The sequence below is a fragment of the Opisthocomus hoazin genome, chromosome 4, assembly GCF_030867145.1.
Source record: "Opisthocomus hoazin isolate bOpiHoa1 chromosome 4, bOpiHoa1.hap1, whole genome shotgun sequence".
NCBI lineage: Eukaryota > Metazoa > Chordata > Aves > Opisthocomiformes > Opisthocomidae > Opisthocomus > Opisthocomus hoazin.
In genome coordinates, this window is record NC_134417.1 from 29,112,662 (window position 1) to 29,127,471 (window position 14,810).

A 14,810-nucleotide genomic window follows, 5' to 3' on the forward strand; every position below is an offset into this window, starting at 1 on the left:
GATGTTAATCATACATTGGCTGAATTTTGGTCATTTTATAGGAGGAAAAGTTCTTTACAAGAGATTTGCGAAGCAGGACTTGGGAGGAGGAGGCTTCTGTAGTCTCTGCCAAGTCTCCCTTTGAGGGTCCCGCCCCGCCCCCAACCCTTCCCACAGTAACACTTCACCTTTGCTTCGGGAGGGACGGTCTGGGTCAGGGTCTCCTCGCAGCTACACAGTCAGCGAGCACACGCACACCCACGTAGCAACAAAAGCAGCAGCTCCATCCGGTTATGGCCCACCAGGTCTGCGGGTGATGTGGACACAGTGCCTCTGGAGAGAGCTCCTGGGTCTATCGTATCATGCTGTTCCTACTGTCAGCAGCTTTCTGTGCTCGGGATCCATCTCCGGTGTTCTGCTCCGTAATTCTTTTCCTCTTTCTCCCCCGGCAACAGAATGGGAAGTCGAATCCACGTCTACCCCAACGGATCCTTGGTCATTGAGGCGGTTACTGAGAAAGATGCAGGGGACTATCTGTGTGTCGCAAGAAACAAAATGGGAGATGATCTGATACTGATGAAGGTCAGCATCACAATGAAACCAGCCAAGATTGACCAGAAACAGTACTTCAAGAAACTGGTGCCATATGGAAAAGATTTCAAAGTGGACTGCAAGGCCTCTGGGTCACCCACACCCGAAATATTCTGGAGTTTGCCAGATGGGACAGTGGTCAATAACGCGATGCTGGCAGACGACAGTGGACACAGGTCTCGCAGGTATGTCCTCTTCGACAATGGAACTCTCTATCTCAACAAAGCCGGAGTGACAGAAGGAGGAGATTATACCTGCTACGCTCAAAACACACTGGGCAGAGACGAAATGAAGATACACATCATGGTTGTCATGGCAGCCCCTCAGATCAAGCACAATTACAAGACGTACATCAAAGTGAAAGCTGGTGATACGGCGCTACTGGACTGTGAAGCTGTTGGAGAACCCAAGCCCCAGACGTTCTGGCTGCTGCCTTCCAGTGACATGATCTCCACGTCCACGGCCAGACACTTCCTGCACGTCAACGGCTCTCTGTCGGTCAGCCGCGTCAAGCTGGTGGATGCTGGGGACTATATGTGCGTAGCTCGTAATCCTGGAGGGGATGATACGAAATTGTATAAACTGGATGTTGTTGCCAAACCACCTGTCATAAATGGTTTGTACGCAAACAAAACAATCATGAAAGTGACGGCCGTGAGGCATTCAAAGAAGCAAATTGCCTGTAGGGCAGAAGGGACACCCCCGCCTCAGATCATGTGGATCATGCCTGATAATATCTTCCTAACAGCTCCGTATTATGGGAGCAGGATTGCGGTACACAAAAATGGGACACTCGAGATTCGGAACATAAGGCCTTCTGACACAGGAGATTTTATCTGCATGGCACGTAACGATGGGGGAGAGAGTATGCTGGTGGTGCAGCTGGAGGTACTAGAAATGCTGAGGCGACCCATGTTTAAAAATCCACTCAATGAGAAAATAATAGCAAAACCTGGGCAGACTACCACGCTGAACTGTTCTGTGGACGGAAACCCTCCGCCTGACGTAAGCTGGATGCTGCCTAACGGCACCTGGTTCTCCAGCGGGATCGAGACCTCCCAGTTTCTCACAGGTAGCAGCGGTACCCTTACCATCTACAGCCCCGACAGGGACAAAGCAGGGAAGTACCGCTGTGCCGCCAGGAACAAGGTCGGCTACATTGAAAAGCTGATCGTCCTGGAGGTGGCCCAGAAGCCCAGCATCCTCACGCGCCCGCAGGGGCCGGTGACGGGCATCAGCGGGGAGTCCCTGTCGCTTCACTGCCTGTCCGACGGCAGCCCCCGACCAAGCACAGCGTGGACCCTGCCAGCCGGCTCCGTGCTGGACCGGCCGCAGATCAGCAGGAGGTACACGCTGCTGGAGAACGGTACTCTGGTGATACGAGAAGCCACCGTTCACGACAGAGGAAATTACGTGTGTAGGGCCCACAATAACGCCGGAGATTCCTCTATAACTGTCCCAGTCGTTATCGTAGCCTACCCCCCACGGATTACGAACAGACCTCCGCGGACCATACACACGATGCCTGGTGCCCCTGTCCAGCTCCACTGCGTAGCGCTGGGGATACCGAAGCCAGACATTACCTGGGAACGACCCGACGGCTCGGTGCTCTCTGCAGGCAGCCAGGGCCGTGCGGCTGGGAGCCAATGGCTCCGTCCCCACGGGACGCTGCTCATCCAGAACCCCCGACCCACAGATTCTGGCATGTACAAGTGCACAGCGAAGAACCATCTTGGCAGTGATTCCACAGTAACATACGTTCACATCATGTGAAGTAAGAAATACGATGTGAATGACTGTTAACAAAATCTACCACTGGACTGAGTTCACTCCTGGAGTCAGCTTAATCCAAGGCAGCCACAGGCATGTAAGCGCCTAAATACACGCACAGCATTCGATCTGCAATGATCATGCAAAAAAAAGAGAAAACACTTGGGGAAAATGAGATCTCGCATTATTACCTAGCACTGGTTGGTTCGGTGATTAAACAGACTTAAATAAAAACAAACTTCAGGCACTTTTGCTCTGCCGGCAAACACTGAGCATCAAATACAATTACTTTCTGGAAGCATACCTAGAGATCCTCAGTAAAGGACAGACTTTTTCATATTACTTTAATACTGTCCACCTTGTATGACTATCATGAGCATAGATCACATAAAGCAAGAGTACTTGAGAACCAAAGACCAGATCTTATTGTGATGCAGATTACCTTCTTAATATGTTTGAATATTTAGTATGATTTTTAATAAATATTCAGTGACGAAACAAGAAGTGAAGCATTTCTAATAACACAGCTCTGTTTCACACAGTCTTTTTTGCAGACCTTTGGGATGATACACACAGAACAACTTTGTTCTCATTTTTAAACAAAGGGAGTAAGCTCTGCTTAGCGGTGTTTGGAAAAATTGTACAGACCACATGTAAACACTCTAGCTTCTCACTGGAAATCAATTGCATCTATTTGCACGTAAATTTAGAGTTCTGATTTCTCAATTCAGTAGATAGGTCTAAGATGCAACCTGCTGTACATGAGGGAAAAATGCCCTCACAATGGTAGGAAATTTTACCTACACATTTTACACTAATGAGTCACGGATTGAACAGGTCAGGTAGATCTTTAAAAGATGAAGCCAGTGACGAAAGCTCAGAGCTTCTTATTTGCTTCCCAAGAGAGACGTTAATGTCAGGACAGAGGGGTGAAAGTATACGCAGTGCAGCCTTTCCCCTTAACGTTGCAAATTCAGGATGTACGCATCTCCTGGAAGAACCGGCGCCGTCCCTCCTGTCCCGGCCAGTGCCACCGGCGCCCGGCACTGCCTGGTCCTGCTGGGATGGACTGGGGATGGCACGGCTGAGGCCCGGGCTGTTGGAAGAGAGCGGTCGCTTCATCCGTTACAGAAGGTCTGATGGGTGTGTGAAGGGTTCAGCGTAACCATCCCCTGCCTCCTGAGCAATTCCTGCTCCTCACAGCATGGCGAGTAATAAAACATCCAAGAACAGCAGCACGTCTCCGTGGGGGCTGTGTGACACCGCTGGCAAGGAGGGGCCACAGAGAAACCCCTCGGTGCCAGCGTGATGGCAGCGTCGGAACCCCCTGCCCCAGCCTCTCGCAGCAGCGGGTCAGCACCCAGGGCACTCAGCCGTCAGAAAGCAGTCGCGTGCCAAGAGCTGAATGCAGATTCTACCTCACTGAACCACACCACAGTCAGTCTGGGGAATTTTTAAACGTGTTTATTTAAGACTATAACCTCAGCTTGGATTGCGTGTGCTGGTTTGATCCCTTCCTGACGTCAGCCGCGTACGGTTTGCTGTGTGCGTGTTCCCTCCTTGCACAGCGCTATGGAGCCGGAGCCACAGAAGGGCTGGATGACATCAATCTCACTGCTTAATGTCTGCAATAGCTTTAGCTACTGTGAAGAACAGTAAATCTCCTTAAAAAACCCTCAACAGAAATAATTTTTACGTAAGTAAGACTTGCCTGACTATTGTAAAAGCCAATCAAAGTTTAGTTTTCTGCAGAATCCTGTGCAGCGAGTATCATTTCATCAGCTGGCTGCATCGCCTCCCGTGGTCCTCTGAAGCCTGGGCAGTGCAGTCATCCCCCCTCCCCGCAGGACACCTGACTACGGTACCATCTGGAAACTCTTTGTATGGTAAATTAAGCCAATGGAGTTAATACAAAACAGGGAAAAAATATTCTTATGTATATTTTAAATGCCTTGCGCGGTCCACTTCCAAAATGAATGCATTTAAAAAAAAATAATAATCACATAGACTAACTCCTAAGTTACATAAAATAGTCATAAATTTATTCTTTTTTTTCAACTCTAGTACGAAAAAAATGATGACATATTTGAACAGGTTTGAATAATAGTGATTTGTATGTAGAAATTTTGATTTATAGTTTACTTGTGGTTTTGCACTCGGCTGATACCACCCAACGCACTGCGCCGCTGAACCTCGCCCAGCAACCCAGACGCAAGCCCGGCGCGTGCCGTACTCACCGTGCGGCCTTGGCAGCAGACTCAGGCAACAGGCACAACTCATTTGGGGTGGCTTCAGTGCCACCAGCGGTCGGCTCCGGCAGCGCTGGGACCCCAGGAGGGCTCCGGTGGCTCTCCCACCCTCGCCGTGCGGCAGCCGGCCCAGGGCTGCTCCTGAAACGAGACGGGGATTCGCCACCCGGGAGGCTCTGCCAGAGCGTGGAGACAGCCCTGCGTGCGCAGGGCAGGACCTGGGCAGACTGGTCAGCCCGTGGTGCGACACCGTGCGCTCCTCTGGAACGCATCGCTGGGGAACTTCGTATTAAAAAGACCAAATTTGAAATGCTGCTACTTCTAGTAGGTTTATTAACGTTACATTGTGGCTTTTAATATAAACTTTAAGAAGTTCTAATACAAGCAATAAACCCACTTCAGCACCTTCTTACCACAATGGAGCAAGAGAAAATCGGTACTTTAAACAAGGAACTTTATAAAGTGCATATGAAAATTACAGTCAAATAAACACGATTTAAACTGATGCTTGTTCTACCAACAAAGAAAGAGGTGAACATTTTAATGAACAAACTAACTTTTATGCCAAAATCGGAAGTGCCTTTCAGTTCAGTAGTTTGGTCCAGTGCGGTTCTCAAAAAAAAAAAAAAAAAAAAAAACCAAAAAACCAAAAATAACCCAAAAAAACAAAGAAGTGTTTCCCACAAATAAATAAATCCAGCATTCTTTGTCCTCTTGAAAAGTTACAAGACCTAAAAAGCACCAAATTCATAAAATCTGCAATACCGTTCTTCAAACAGGCCCACAAGTCCATACATTTAAATCTAAACGCAAAGAAATCCCCAAACCCCCAAAACCCACCTTGTTACATACTCACATCAACTGCAGCACAGAAAATAATGACCGAAATGATAAGAAAACTGAAGTTTGCTTTCTAGCAATAACTAGTGCATTGAATTTTGAATGTTCTGTTCTTCAGTGCAAACGTAGCGTGACGTCTCCCTCCCGTCTCCGGCTCAGAAGTGTGAGGGGTGCCCGTACTGGCTGACGCCTTGCTGTGGCTGGTTACCTGGTTGGTAAAGCAAAGGGCCCTATTTGTGCCTCACGACTACTCTACAGAAATGCAGAAAAATGCCCATATTTCCTGCAGCAGCAAAGAGCAGTCAGCGCGCTCCCTCAGACACCTATCCGATGCAGGCACGAGGTGCTGACTTCCTCGGGACTGTGCCTGCAGGAGGACTACAGAAGTGAGGGGAGAAAACCGTGACTGGGCCACCAGCCCAGGGGCTCGGGCTCTGCTGGAGACCAACAAAACCCGTGGGACCCACTGCACCAGGATGCTGGTGTCATCGCTGCTGGGAGGGGAACCAGCTGTCCTTAGGTGAACTACTTCCACGTATGTATGGCAGCGTTTACACAAGGAGCACACCTCCCCGACCGGTAATTCCACCTTCAGGCAGACATCTGTATTTATGCATGTCTGCGCACACAGGCACTTACTGGAGAGCTGCTTCTGGAGCTGCCTGACCAGCGCCGCTGTCTGCTGCTGCTGCTGTGTCTGTTGTAAGCCTTGCCTTGGAAACTGCAAGAGAAACGTGGCAGGTGAGCGTCGCGCAGGTACCTGCAGACGCATGCAGCCGTGTGCCCCACCAGCGGCCGACAGAGCCGGCACGGGGGCTGCACAGCACGTCCTGACCACGCTGTAACAGCACGGTCAGGATGCACGGAGCAGCTCAGCGCTTGCAGAACATCTGCTCCTCATTCCCTGAAGTCTGACATGCTTCCAGCTGGGTTACCAGTGTCCCCTGTGTCCAGCCGGCACGGGACAGAGCTGGTCTCAGTCTCTTCCACCCTGGAGAGGCCAGCATTCATCCCGCAAGTCACTCAGCAGCTTTACAAGGCACATCAAAACAAGCAGCCCTTTTCACATTTTAAAATACTTCTGCGTGGTCGAAGCATAACAGCCAAGCTTCTTGAAAAATATTTTTGCCAGGGCAGAGATGCTTCAGGTAAAAAGAAGGCTGAGCACAACACATGCGCGGTGCGCTGCGCTGCACGCCTGCAGCTGCATGCTCCGTTCTGGGCTCCAGTGGAAGGGGCGGCAGATCCGTGCCCAGCCAACTGGGCCAGCTCCTCCCCTGAGCAAAGCGATCATCGTGCTCATCCCAACCCTCAGCCCACAGCGACCAAGGCCCTTCCAGCCCGTGGCATTAAGCACAATGGGATGAGACACAAAAAGCTTCCAAAGTAATCAATCTGCTGCTAATGAACTGAATCATGGCTTCAGTCATGGTGAAAGTACCCTGGGTGTAAACACACTGACTTTGACAATGTGCACCCTATTTACAGCTGCATCAAAGCAGAATTTGGTCTCTAACTGGGCTATCTGACAGCACGCGTTATTCCCTACCTATCTGACTGGTGCAGTCTATTTTCCAAGCAAGGATGGGCAGGGGAACAAGCACAGCTCTGCCTTCCACGCTCCCGGCTGTCACTCAGAAGAGACAACTCTCACTGATCATCCACCTGTACGTCAGAGCGCTGCATACACTGCACACCACAGCACCGAATCGTGACAGACCCGACAGACTGCCTGGGTGCGCACCACTGCGGCGGACCCTCCGGAGCCAGAGGTCTGCGTAGACAAGAAGCATTCCCTCCCTCGGAAAACACATCGCCCACACGAGAGCCAGATGCCTGTGCGCAAGCTGCGTCAGCCTCTCGAGGACAGTGAGCTGACAGCACGGCTCTCGGCAGGGAAACCCTGATGAATGAGGCACTGCTACGCTAGCAAGCACAGAGCAGACCCAGCCTTCACCACTGACTGGCCGCCGCGTCCTCGGGGCCTCCGGGCTCTCCAGAGCTGTTTCCCAAGTCCTGGAGTCTTCCTTCTCATTAGGTCGGGTGAAGAAGCATGTGCCTCTAATTAACTGGGTTTTTGTGCTTCTGCACAAGGATACACGATGCACCCGACCAGTTTGAAACCTGATGTGCTGAATAGCAACGGAGCTATTCAACACTCTCGTAACATGGTACACGCTGCAGAAAACGCCCAGGCTTTGTTTCAGTGAAACCTTTTGCTTACTGAAGGGAGTTTCACTGTTTTACAAGATTCAGCACCTTTTCCCTTTCGGAAACCAAATCCTTCACTTCAAATGCACTGTGTAATCTCCTGGCTAACAGTCCTTAGTAAACGCTGAGGTCAGTCAAAAGCCTCAGCCACACCAGGGTTCCTTGGGGACACGGACCCAGCACGCAGGAAGCTTCCTGCTGCACCCGGTGCTGGAGAGGAGCCTGCAGCCGGGCAGGTGCTCTGACTCTGCGGCAGCCTACACACGCACTTTGTTCAAGATATAAACACTGTTAAGAAAAACTCAAAAATGAACAAAAATGATCTTCCCATGGCTATCAGATAAACACCTTTCATTTATCCTTACTCTGCCACTTACAAGTCGCCCCCGAGTTTTTCTATCGGATCATGTTGATTAGTGCTTTTAACCTCAGAAGCTAGCAGTTTCAGCATTACTGTATTTTCTCCATTTTTCTATAGCAAACTTTTTCTCATTATCCTCAACTACCGTACACATGTCTGAAAAAATTGCCCAAATACAGGAAACCAGCATAATGACATTGTAAGTTGAGTGGACGTGTCCGTAACAATTACCTGGCGGTGACACTGGTTTGGTAAAGTCACACGTTCAGCTATAAACGGCTGCAATTCAGCATACAGGAATGTCTCAAAACCAAATCTGTCTGTGCAGTTCTCTTCATGCAGCTCTGTTCTATGACTAAAATCTGATTTAAAAGCATCTACAAACAATAAAGCCCATTTTTTCCCCAGCCTGTTAGCGGTACAAGCTAAAAATCAAAGGCCAGATGACACCAACTGTCCCTTGGGACATGACGTAAGGCAGGGACTGGAGTTCGGTCGCGGTGGAGCCGCCGGCATGCGCAGTCGACACAGAGGGAGCGGAGGGAGCGCGGGTGCTCGCATGGGCACAGCAGGGTGTAGAAATGCCACCCGCCAGCACCTGGCATTTCCAAGGGAATGCTCTTAGCATTACAGCAAAAGCTAGTGCCACAAGTAGCCTCAGTCGTATGCGTTATCCTGCTTTCACTTCGAAGTACCACACAGACAGGAAAACCCACCAGTTTATATGCAGCACCAGCAACTACAGATTTCTCATCAGGTTTTGAAAGTTAGCATGGGCTATTCATTATTACCATGATACAGTAATTAGGACAGTTCTTATAAAAACGCATAGCACCGCAGGCATAAACAGGAAAAATTCATTCCTGCAGCAGTAAGGTGTCCATTGACCTTAGCTCGCTGCTTTGGGACTACTAAATGAAAAAAGGATCCCTGACTTTCAGTGGGGCTTACAGCACTTGGTTCTGCATCTGATTTTCAAAACGGGGATTTATTTACGCTGCACTAGGAGTAAGGCTGAGGATGTCTTTAAAGCGTCTCATTTCTTCCCCCCTTTGAACTCATGTAAAGAGATTTAAGGCAGTTAGTCTGGGCAGTCTTATTTTACTGGTGATAGAAAAGAGATGCACAGAATTAGCAAAGCGCCGGCACACATTTTGTAACTACATCCCCAAGGAATTCTCTAAAGAACCTCTACGGGTGGTTATTTGCATCGTTTGGGATATCAACCATTAGCTTTAAATCCACACTGCTAAGTGTAATTTCAAGATGAGATGCTGAAATGAAGCATTTGGACTTTTCCAACGCACACACTTTTTCAGCCAAAACAACGCGTCATCGTTGGCCCAACTTTGGTATCAGTTTTGACTGCCCTGGTGAACGAGCCCTGGAAGTGTGGGAGCAGCCGGTGCTCCGGTGCTCAGCGCGTCTCTGCGCAGCAGATCCAGCCGCGCTGCGGCAGAGGCGCGGGGGCCAAGGCCCGCGTCCAACGTGGCACTCGCCTCCTCGCGCGAGGCCAGCTGTCGAGCTCACCCCCAGCGACGCCCCAGCGCGTGGCGCAACCCACCTCGTGCCACGTCTCAGCGAGGTGGGCACAGAGGCGGGCAGAACGCGCCCGTCATCACCGCCGGCACGCCTCGCACGGCATTCAGAGTAGCACTGCAGGCACCGCGGCGTCAGCACCGTCAGGCAGACGGTGACGCAGGGAAGCTGCCCCAAACCCTCTCCCCACGCTGCCACGCTGCTCCTCTGCGTAAGCGACGCGGCCCACCCTGCCGTTGCCCCCGCGCCTCCCCGAACACCTCTGCTTACCAAAAGCTGCTGCGGTTGCACGGGCTGGAGACCAAGCGGCTGCGGCTGCCCCGGCTGCTGCCCCGGCTGCTGCTGCAGCTGAAAGGACACGGGCATTGAGACAAGCGGCACGACGCGCACGCTGCCGCAGGGAACGCCGACGAGTCCAGCAACACGGCTTCTCGCCACTGATGCCAGCACGGGATGCGGGCTCGCTTACAGCACTGGTTACTGGAGGCCCCACTTGGGAGAAAGCCTCACGGCTCTCCACTGTCATTGTCAGCCACACCACGGCTGACAAGCAGCATTGTTAACAGACAAAAAATACTCAAAAGCTGGTATATTTAGTTTACTACAACATCAAAATATCTAGATAAAGCACATTACTGTTCGACAAGAACAGGCACAGCCAGCTATTCCATTAAAATGAAAACATGAAAATAATTCCAACCATCAAAGGGCCACGGGAAAGACTTTTAATGAAATTTATTTTCCCTGTGACAAACTCTACATATTTAGTGGATAAACTAATACTTACCTGCAAGTTAAAAATGTATCATCAAATCAGAATACAGGAAGTAGGCCAGACAGGGAGCAAGCCGTTCAATTTAATTCCAGCGTACATCATATGGCCAGGCAGGGGAGAGCACAATCGCTGCTTTTGTCTCAGCACACCCACCTGCACCCTTCTCAAATTTACCTTCTCCAGAGGCATTCTACCATCTTGAACAATGCAAGTGCTGAATTTTACACGTTATGTCCAGAGCTCTCCTTTGGAAGTCCCAAATGCACACCATGAATCACTGCACTCCAGTAAAAGCAGTCTGGGTTTACAGCACCAGGCTCTGCTGCTTCAGACCTGAGCACACAGGCAAGCGAGGGGGTAACGCCAGCCCCCAGCACGGTGATGTCCGCCCTCCCTTCCTGCACCGAGCTACCCGTGGCCTCTGGCGCAGCCGTGTCCTCACCTGGAAGAGCCTCTGCTGTCGCAGCTGCTGCTGCCGCTGCCGGGCCGGCTCTGGGGGCAGCTGCGCGGCGCTCAGGGCCGGATGGGGACCTGAGGTCGAGGCACTGTCCAGGCCCCCTCCGACCAGTGGACTTGGCTGCAACGGCTGATGGCTCAGTCTGGGTGGGGGAAAAAATAATGGATTAGACTTCACTTACAGACAGAGCACAAGTCAGTCTAGGAGACTCAACTATCAGCTGCGACATTAGACTTCCATAGATTTAAAACATTACATTTTACAGCAAGAATATATTCCCAAATATGAATGCTTTGAAAAATATTCCATATTAGAAGCCGTACCATACCATTGCCCAGTAACTGCTGTAGGTAAGGACACATTCCTCTACACAAGCAGAACAGATCCAAGCATTCAGTTCTTGCTTTATTAGGAGCTGTGATGAATTTCTACATTTCAAGCAAGAATTTCACATAAGCGCTAAAATACTCTCCCAACCAAAACATCTCATAGTTACATTACCATGAATTTAAACTGACAATAACGACTTTTTACTTTCTACAATACTGAAAAAAATGCACCAAGCAAGAAATACTTTTTTAGCATGTTATGGGAGTAATGAACATTGACAAAGCAGAGAGCCTATCCATGGGGAAAACACGTCAGCTAGCTCGTCCTTTAGCTCAGCTGTGTAAAACTTGGTGAAGACAGGGCAGTTGGGGTAAGCAGCTTTCTTCCTAACACAGGGCACTCTGCAGGTTGTCACGCAAGGCTATCAACCAAGTCAAGGCCAAAATTTTTTGAAGAGGTGCAAACTTACCCAAAATTAAGCATACTCTTAAGATATCCAGGCTTGCAAGAATTTAAAAGTTAAGGAACCAGTGTATTTGGTAAGGTTCATAATTCCAGAAACACTGATTCCATTAAAAATAGCAAGGGTTGAGAGAGAATTGCACAGCTACATACAGGACACTTTCATATTCTGCTTACAAGCAACTGATGAGCAAGTCATTTAAGTACACCTGAACTTAGCATCTAAAGGAGATTTTAGTTTGGGGATCAAATCAGAGCTGAAGAAGAGAAAGAAAAATCTCTCTGCTTGGTAGCAGAGCTCATCAGGGGTGCTCCAGGAGACGTTACCTGGGATCAGTGAGAGGGGACCGCAGCTCTGCTGACAGGCCAGCCCCCACGGGGCAACGGACACCCGCGCACCCTCTGCTCCTCCAAGGAACCTGCGACCCGCACGCGGGCGTGCGCAGATCCTCGTCACAGCTACAGCGGGGCAGGGCAGGCGGAGGCAGCCCAGGCAAACTGTGACTGGTCCCATCCCCCCCCCCGGCTTTAATTTCAGCCTGTGTTTTTGGGGAGTCACTCTACTGAACACGTCTATTTGAACTGAAATTGAAAGGGGCAACACTTCTGATTCTGTTAAGAGCAGAGCTGGACGTGAGGTAGACTACGCTAGACTGTTAGAAAAAAAATCTGATTCAAGACTGTCACTGGCAACTCCAGCTTTCCCCTCTGCTTACTCTGCAACACTCCCTTTGACAGATTTCTTTCCTGCTTCATCTGCCTTCCGTTTCATTACATGTCTTTGCCAGTGAATTCTTCCTGTGTCTCAGAGGCACTGCAGCTCAGCGGTACTTCCAAAGTGAAGTCAGTTCAGTCTATTCAGGCTTGAGCAAAATTCATTTGTCTATGGCTGGTTAAACTACCAAGTTGGTCTTGTTTTCTTGACTACAGACTCTTTGTTGAACCTGGAATATTTATTGTTTAATACCACACACGTGTTTGCATAATATAAATGCCGCATCTGTGTGTGTAGTGAAATGGGATCCAACAGCCGTCTTTACATGAATTTTTATGTGCTACAAACACACAGGACAACAGGGCTACAGCGTGTGCCAAGACCAACTTAAAATAAAAACTAAATGAGGGAAAAAACAGGGGGAAATTGGAGAGAAAGGCATCTTTATTGCTAATTAGACCCAGCGCTAGCCTCACGTTGATGAGTACATGTATTCCACATCAAGCTCTAGACCACTACACAAAGCTGCCCTCAGAGCCGTGCAGTGGTACCAGCCACGCGAGCTGCGGACGCTCACCGCTGAGTGCCGGCCAGGGGCTGGGCGTAGGCAGCAGCCTGCTGCTGGACGTACCCGCCGGGCTGCTGCTGCTGCATCTGCCGCAGCCGCTCCACCAGCGCCGGGCCGGCGTGAGCTGCGCTGTAGGCGCGGGCGTTGTAGCCGGGGGAAAGCACCACGCCAGCCGGCGGCGGCTGCAGGGGCACCGCGGTGCCGTACATCGTGTACCCGGGAGGCACGCTCTGCGGGGAAAGCACACACAGCAGCACCTTCACTGCGCCCGCATTCAAACCGCCGTCGCCACACGGGACAGAGATGACCCACGCGCCACGCTGCAAGCCCCCCACCCGCACCCCACTTCTGTTCGCGGGTCAAGCGGCCGCAGCAGCACGGGCCTCGCACCGCGCCGCCTTCCCCAGGGGCACCCAGCAGGAGAGGGGCTCTGCTCCGCAGCTCCACTCCCTCTCGTCTTCCTTCTCCTCCCCCAAAATCCCCAGCACCAGAACGACCATGACACAGTAAACAGTTACCGGTACCCGCTCTGAGCACCCTGGGCTGGTGGAAGATGTCCCTGCTCATGGCAGGGGGTTGGAACTGGATGAGCTTTAAGGTCCCTTCCAACCCAAACCATTCTATGGTTCTGTGATTCATGATCACCATCTTACCAGGAACTGGCCAATGTCAGGCTTAACGCTGAAGCACGTGTGCCTTTACCAGCAACAACTTAGGAAAAACTGGGAGGCAACCACGTTAAAAACGTTTATGAAGTACAGCACCTGAGCAGGAGGCCTCACCGCTACCCCAGGCCACACGCTCGAGGCTCGTCCCAAGCACAGACAAGCAGGCCGGGAGGTAAAGGAGCTCTGATGAAGGCACTTCTGGGCAGACGCGCCACGGGAGCAGGCAGTACCTGTGCTTGCTGTAACCCCGGGTACTGCGGAAGCTGAGACGGGGGTCGAACTTGCGGAGGGAAGATAGCAGCTTGGTCCATCGGCTGCCCCTGAAAGACACATCGCCCATCAGATGCGGCCGCCACACCCCGAACAAGTCCCATTCTGGACACAGACCCCACCAAGCTGTGTCCTAAAGAGACATGGAGAGACCGGAGCATTTCCTTCAGGACAGCACCGCTGCTCAGGGCCAAACTGCTGACCCCTATTTACTCACAGGAGATGGAAGAACGGGCTTTTGTGTGACTTCCGACACTGCTGTCACACCACAGCGGGGAAGAAACAGCCCATTGCTGAACAGAGGTCTGGCAGACACCCTTTGAAACGGGGCTTTGCAAACGGTTAGAAAAAACACGTTCTAGCTGTCTTGAAGACAGTACATGAAATTACCCAGGGAGCTTCAAGTGCATGATGATCCCCAGTATAAATCCATAGCTGGTATCTTTCTCAGGCGACCCGATTACTAGCTTTCCCCCAGATGAAGCAGGCAAAATGGTGATTAGCAAATTTTATGATGACATACAAAACACCAGCACAATAAATGGGTAACGCAAGGATCGCCAGCTCCCGACCAGTACAGCCTGGAAACACACGCCGCGTTTGTGATCAGCAGCCAGCCTGGTCTGGCCATTGCAAATTGCCTCAATATTTATGCCCAGTTAATGGCAAATCATTTAAAGATTTCAACTATAACTGCATTAGTATGTTTTGAAGGGCCAGAAAAGAGGAAAAAATAAAATGTTGGGCTTGACTTCAGGACCAAGATTGTAAACACCTGGCGAGTGAGAATTTGCCAGGAACACTGTCACATCTGTGTATTTTCTGCGCAGCTGTGAGGCTGCGTAGCTGCACCTGATCCTGGTGAAAGCCATTCTACTCCAAAAAGCTTGGTGGCAGACATGAGCTGGAAGCAGTGATGCTCCTTCCCTGTAGCTGCCCAGTTTGCCACAAAACCAAACAAAAAATCCAAGCCCTCCAACAAAGCCTTTGCCGTTTTCATCGGGATATCCTGACAGAGATGTGTT

The 14,810-nt window shown here is 50.6% G+C and overlaps 2 protein-coding genes across 15 annotated transcripts in view; one reads left to right on the forward strand and one right to left on the reverse strand.

Annotated features, from left to right (window-relative positions):
* Nucleotides 1-315: 315 nt before the first annotated feature.
* On the forward strand, nucleotides 316-3,321 carry LOC142361143 (immunoglobulin superfamily member 10-like). The gene has a single exon (XM_075418475.1). It carries the CDS (start codon nucleotides 436-438, stop codon nucleotides 2,341-2,343), a length of 1,908 nt encoding a protein of 635 aa, XP_075274590.1. The 5' UTR covers nucleotides 316-435; the 3' UTR covers nucleotides 2,344-3,321.
* A 1,577-nt stretch (nucleotides 3,322-4,898) lies between these two features.
* MED12L (mediator complex subunit 12L) overlaps nucleotides 4,899-14,810 on the reverse strand; it is a 145,143-nt gene continuing 135,231 nt past the window's right edge. For 7 of the 14 annotated variants that reach the window (XM_075418468.1, XM_075418467.1, XM_075418461.1 and 4 more), the window contains 6 exons: nucleotides 13,746-13,835; nucleotides 12,857-13,077; nucleotides 10,758-10,914; nucleotides 9,811-9,888; nucleotides 6,069-6,150; nucleotides 4,899-5,637 (listed from right to left, as the gene is read on the reverse strand). In XM_075418468.1, coding sequence (XP_075274583.1) covers nucleotides 5,585-5,637; nucleotides 6,069-6,150; nucleotides 9,811-9,888; nucleotides 10,758-10,914; nucleotides 12,857-13,077; nucleotides 13,746-13,835 — 681 coding nt within the window. In that variant the 3' untranslated portion in view covers nucleotides 4,899-5,584. Of the gene's footprint in view, nucleotides 5,638-6,068; nucleotides 6,151-9,810; nucleotides 9,889-10,173; nucleotides 10,649-10,727; nucleotides 10,915-12,856; nucleotides 13,078-13,745; nucleotides 13,836-14,810 lie in introns of those variants that run through there. The other 7 variants (XM_075418474.1, XM_075418464.1, XM_075418466.1 and 4 more) reach the window with 7 other exon arrangements.

What these genes read in the sequence shown, in the direction of transcription:
- LOC142361143 (XM_075418475.1), top strand. Translation starts at nt 436, where the DNA reads ATGGGAAGTCGAATCCACGTCTACCCCAACGGATCCTTGGTCATTGAG.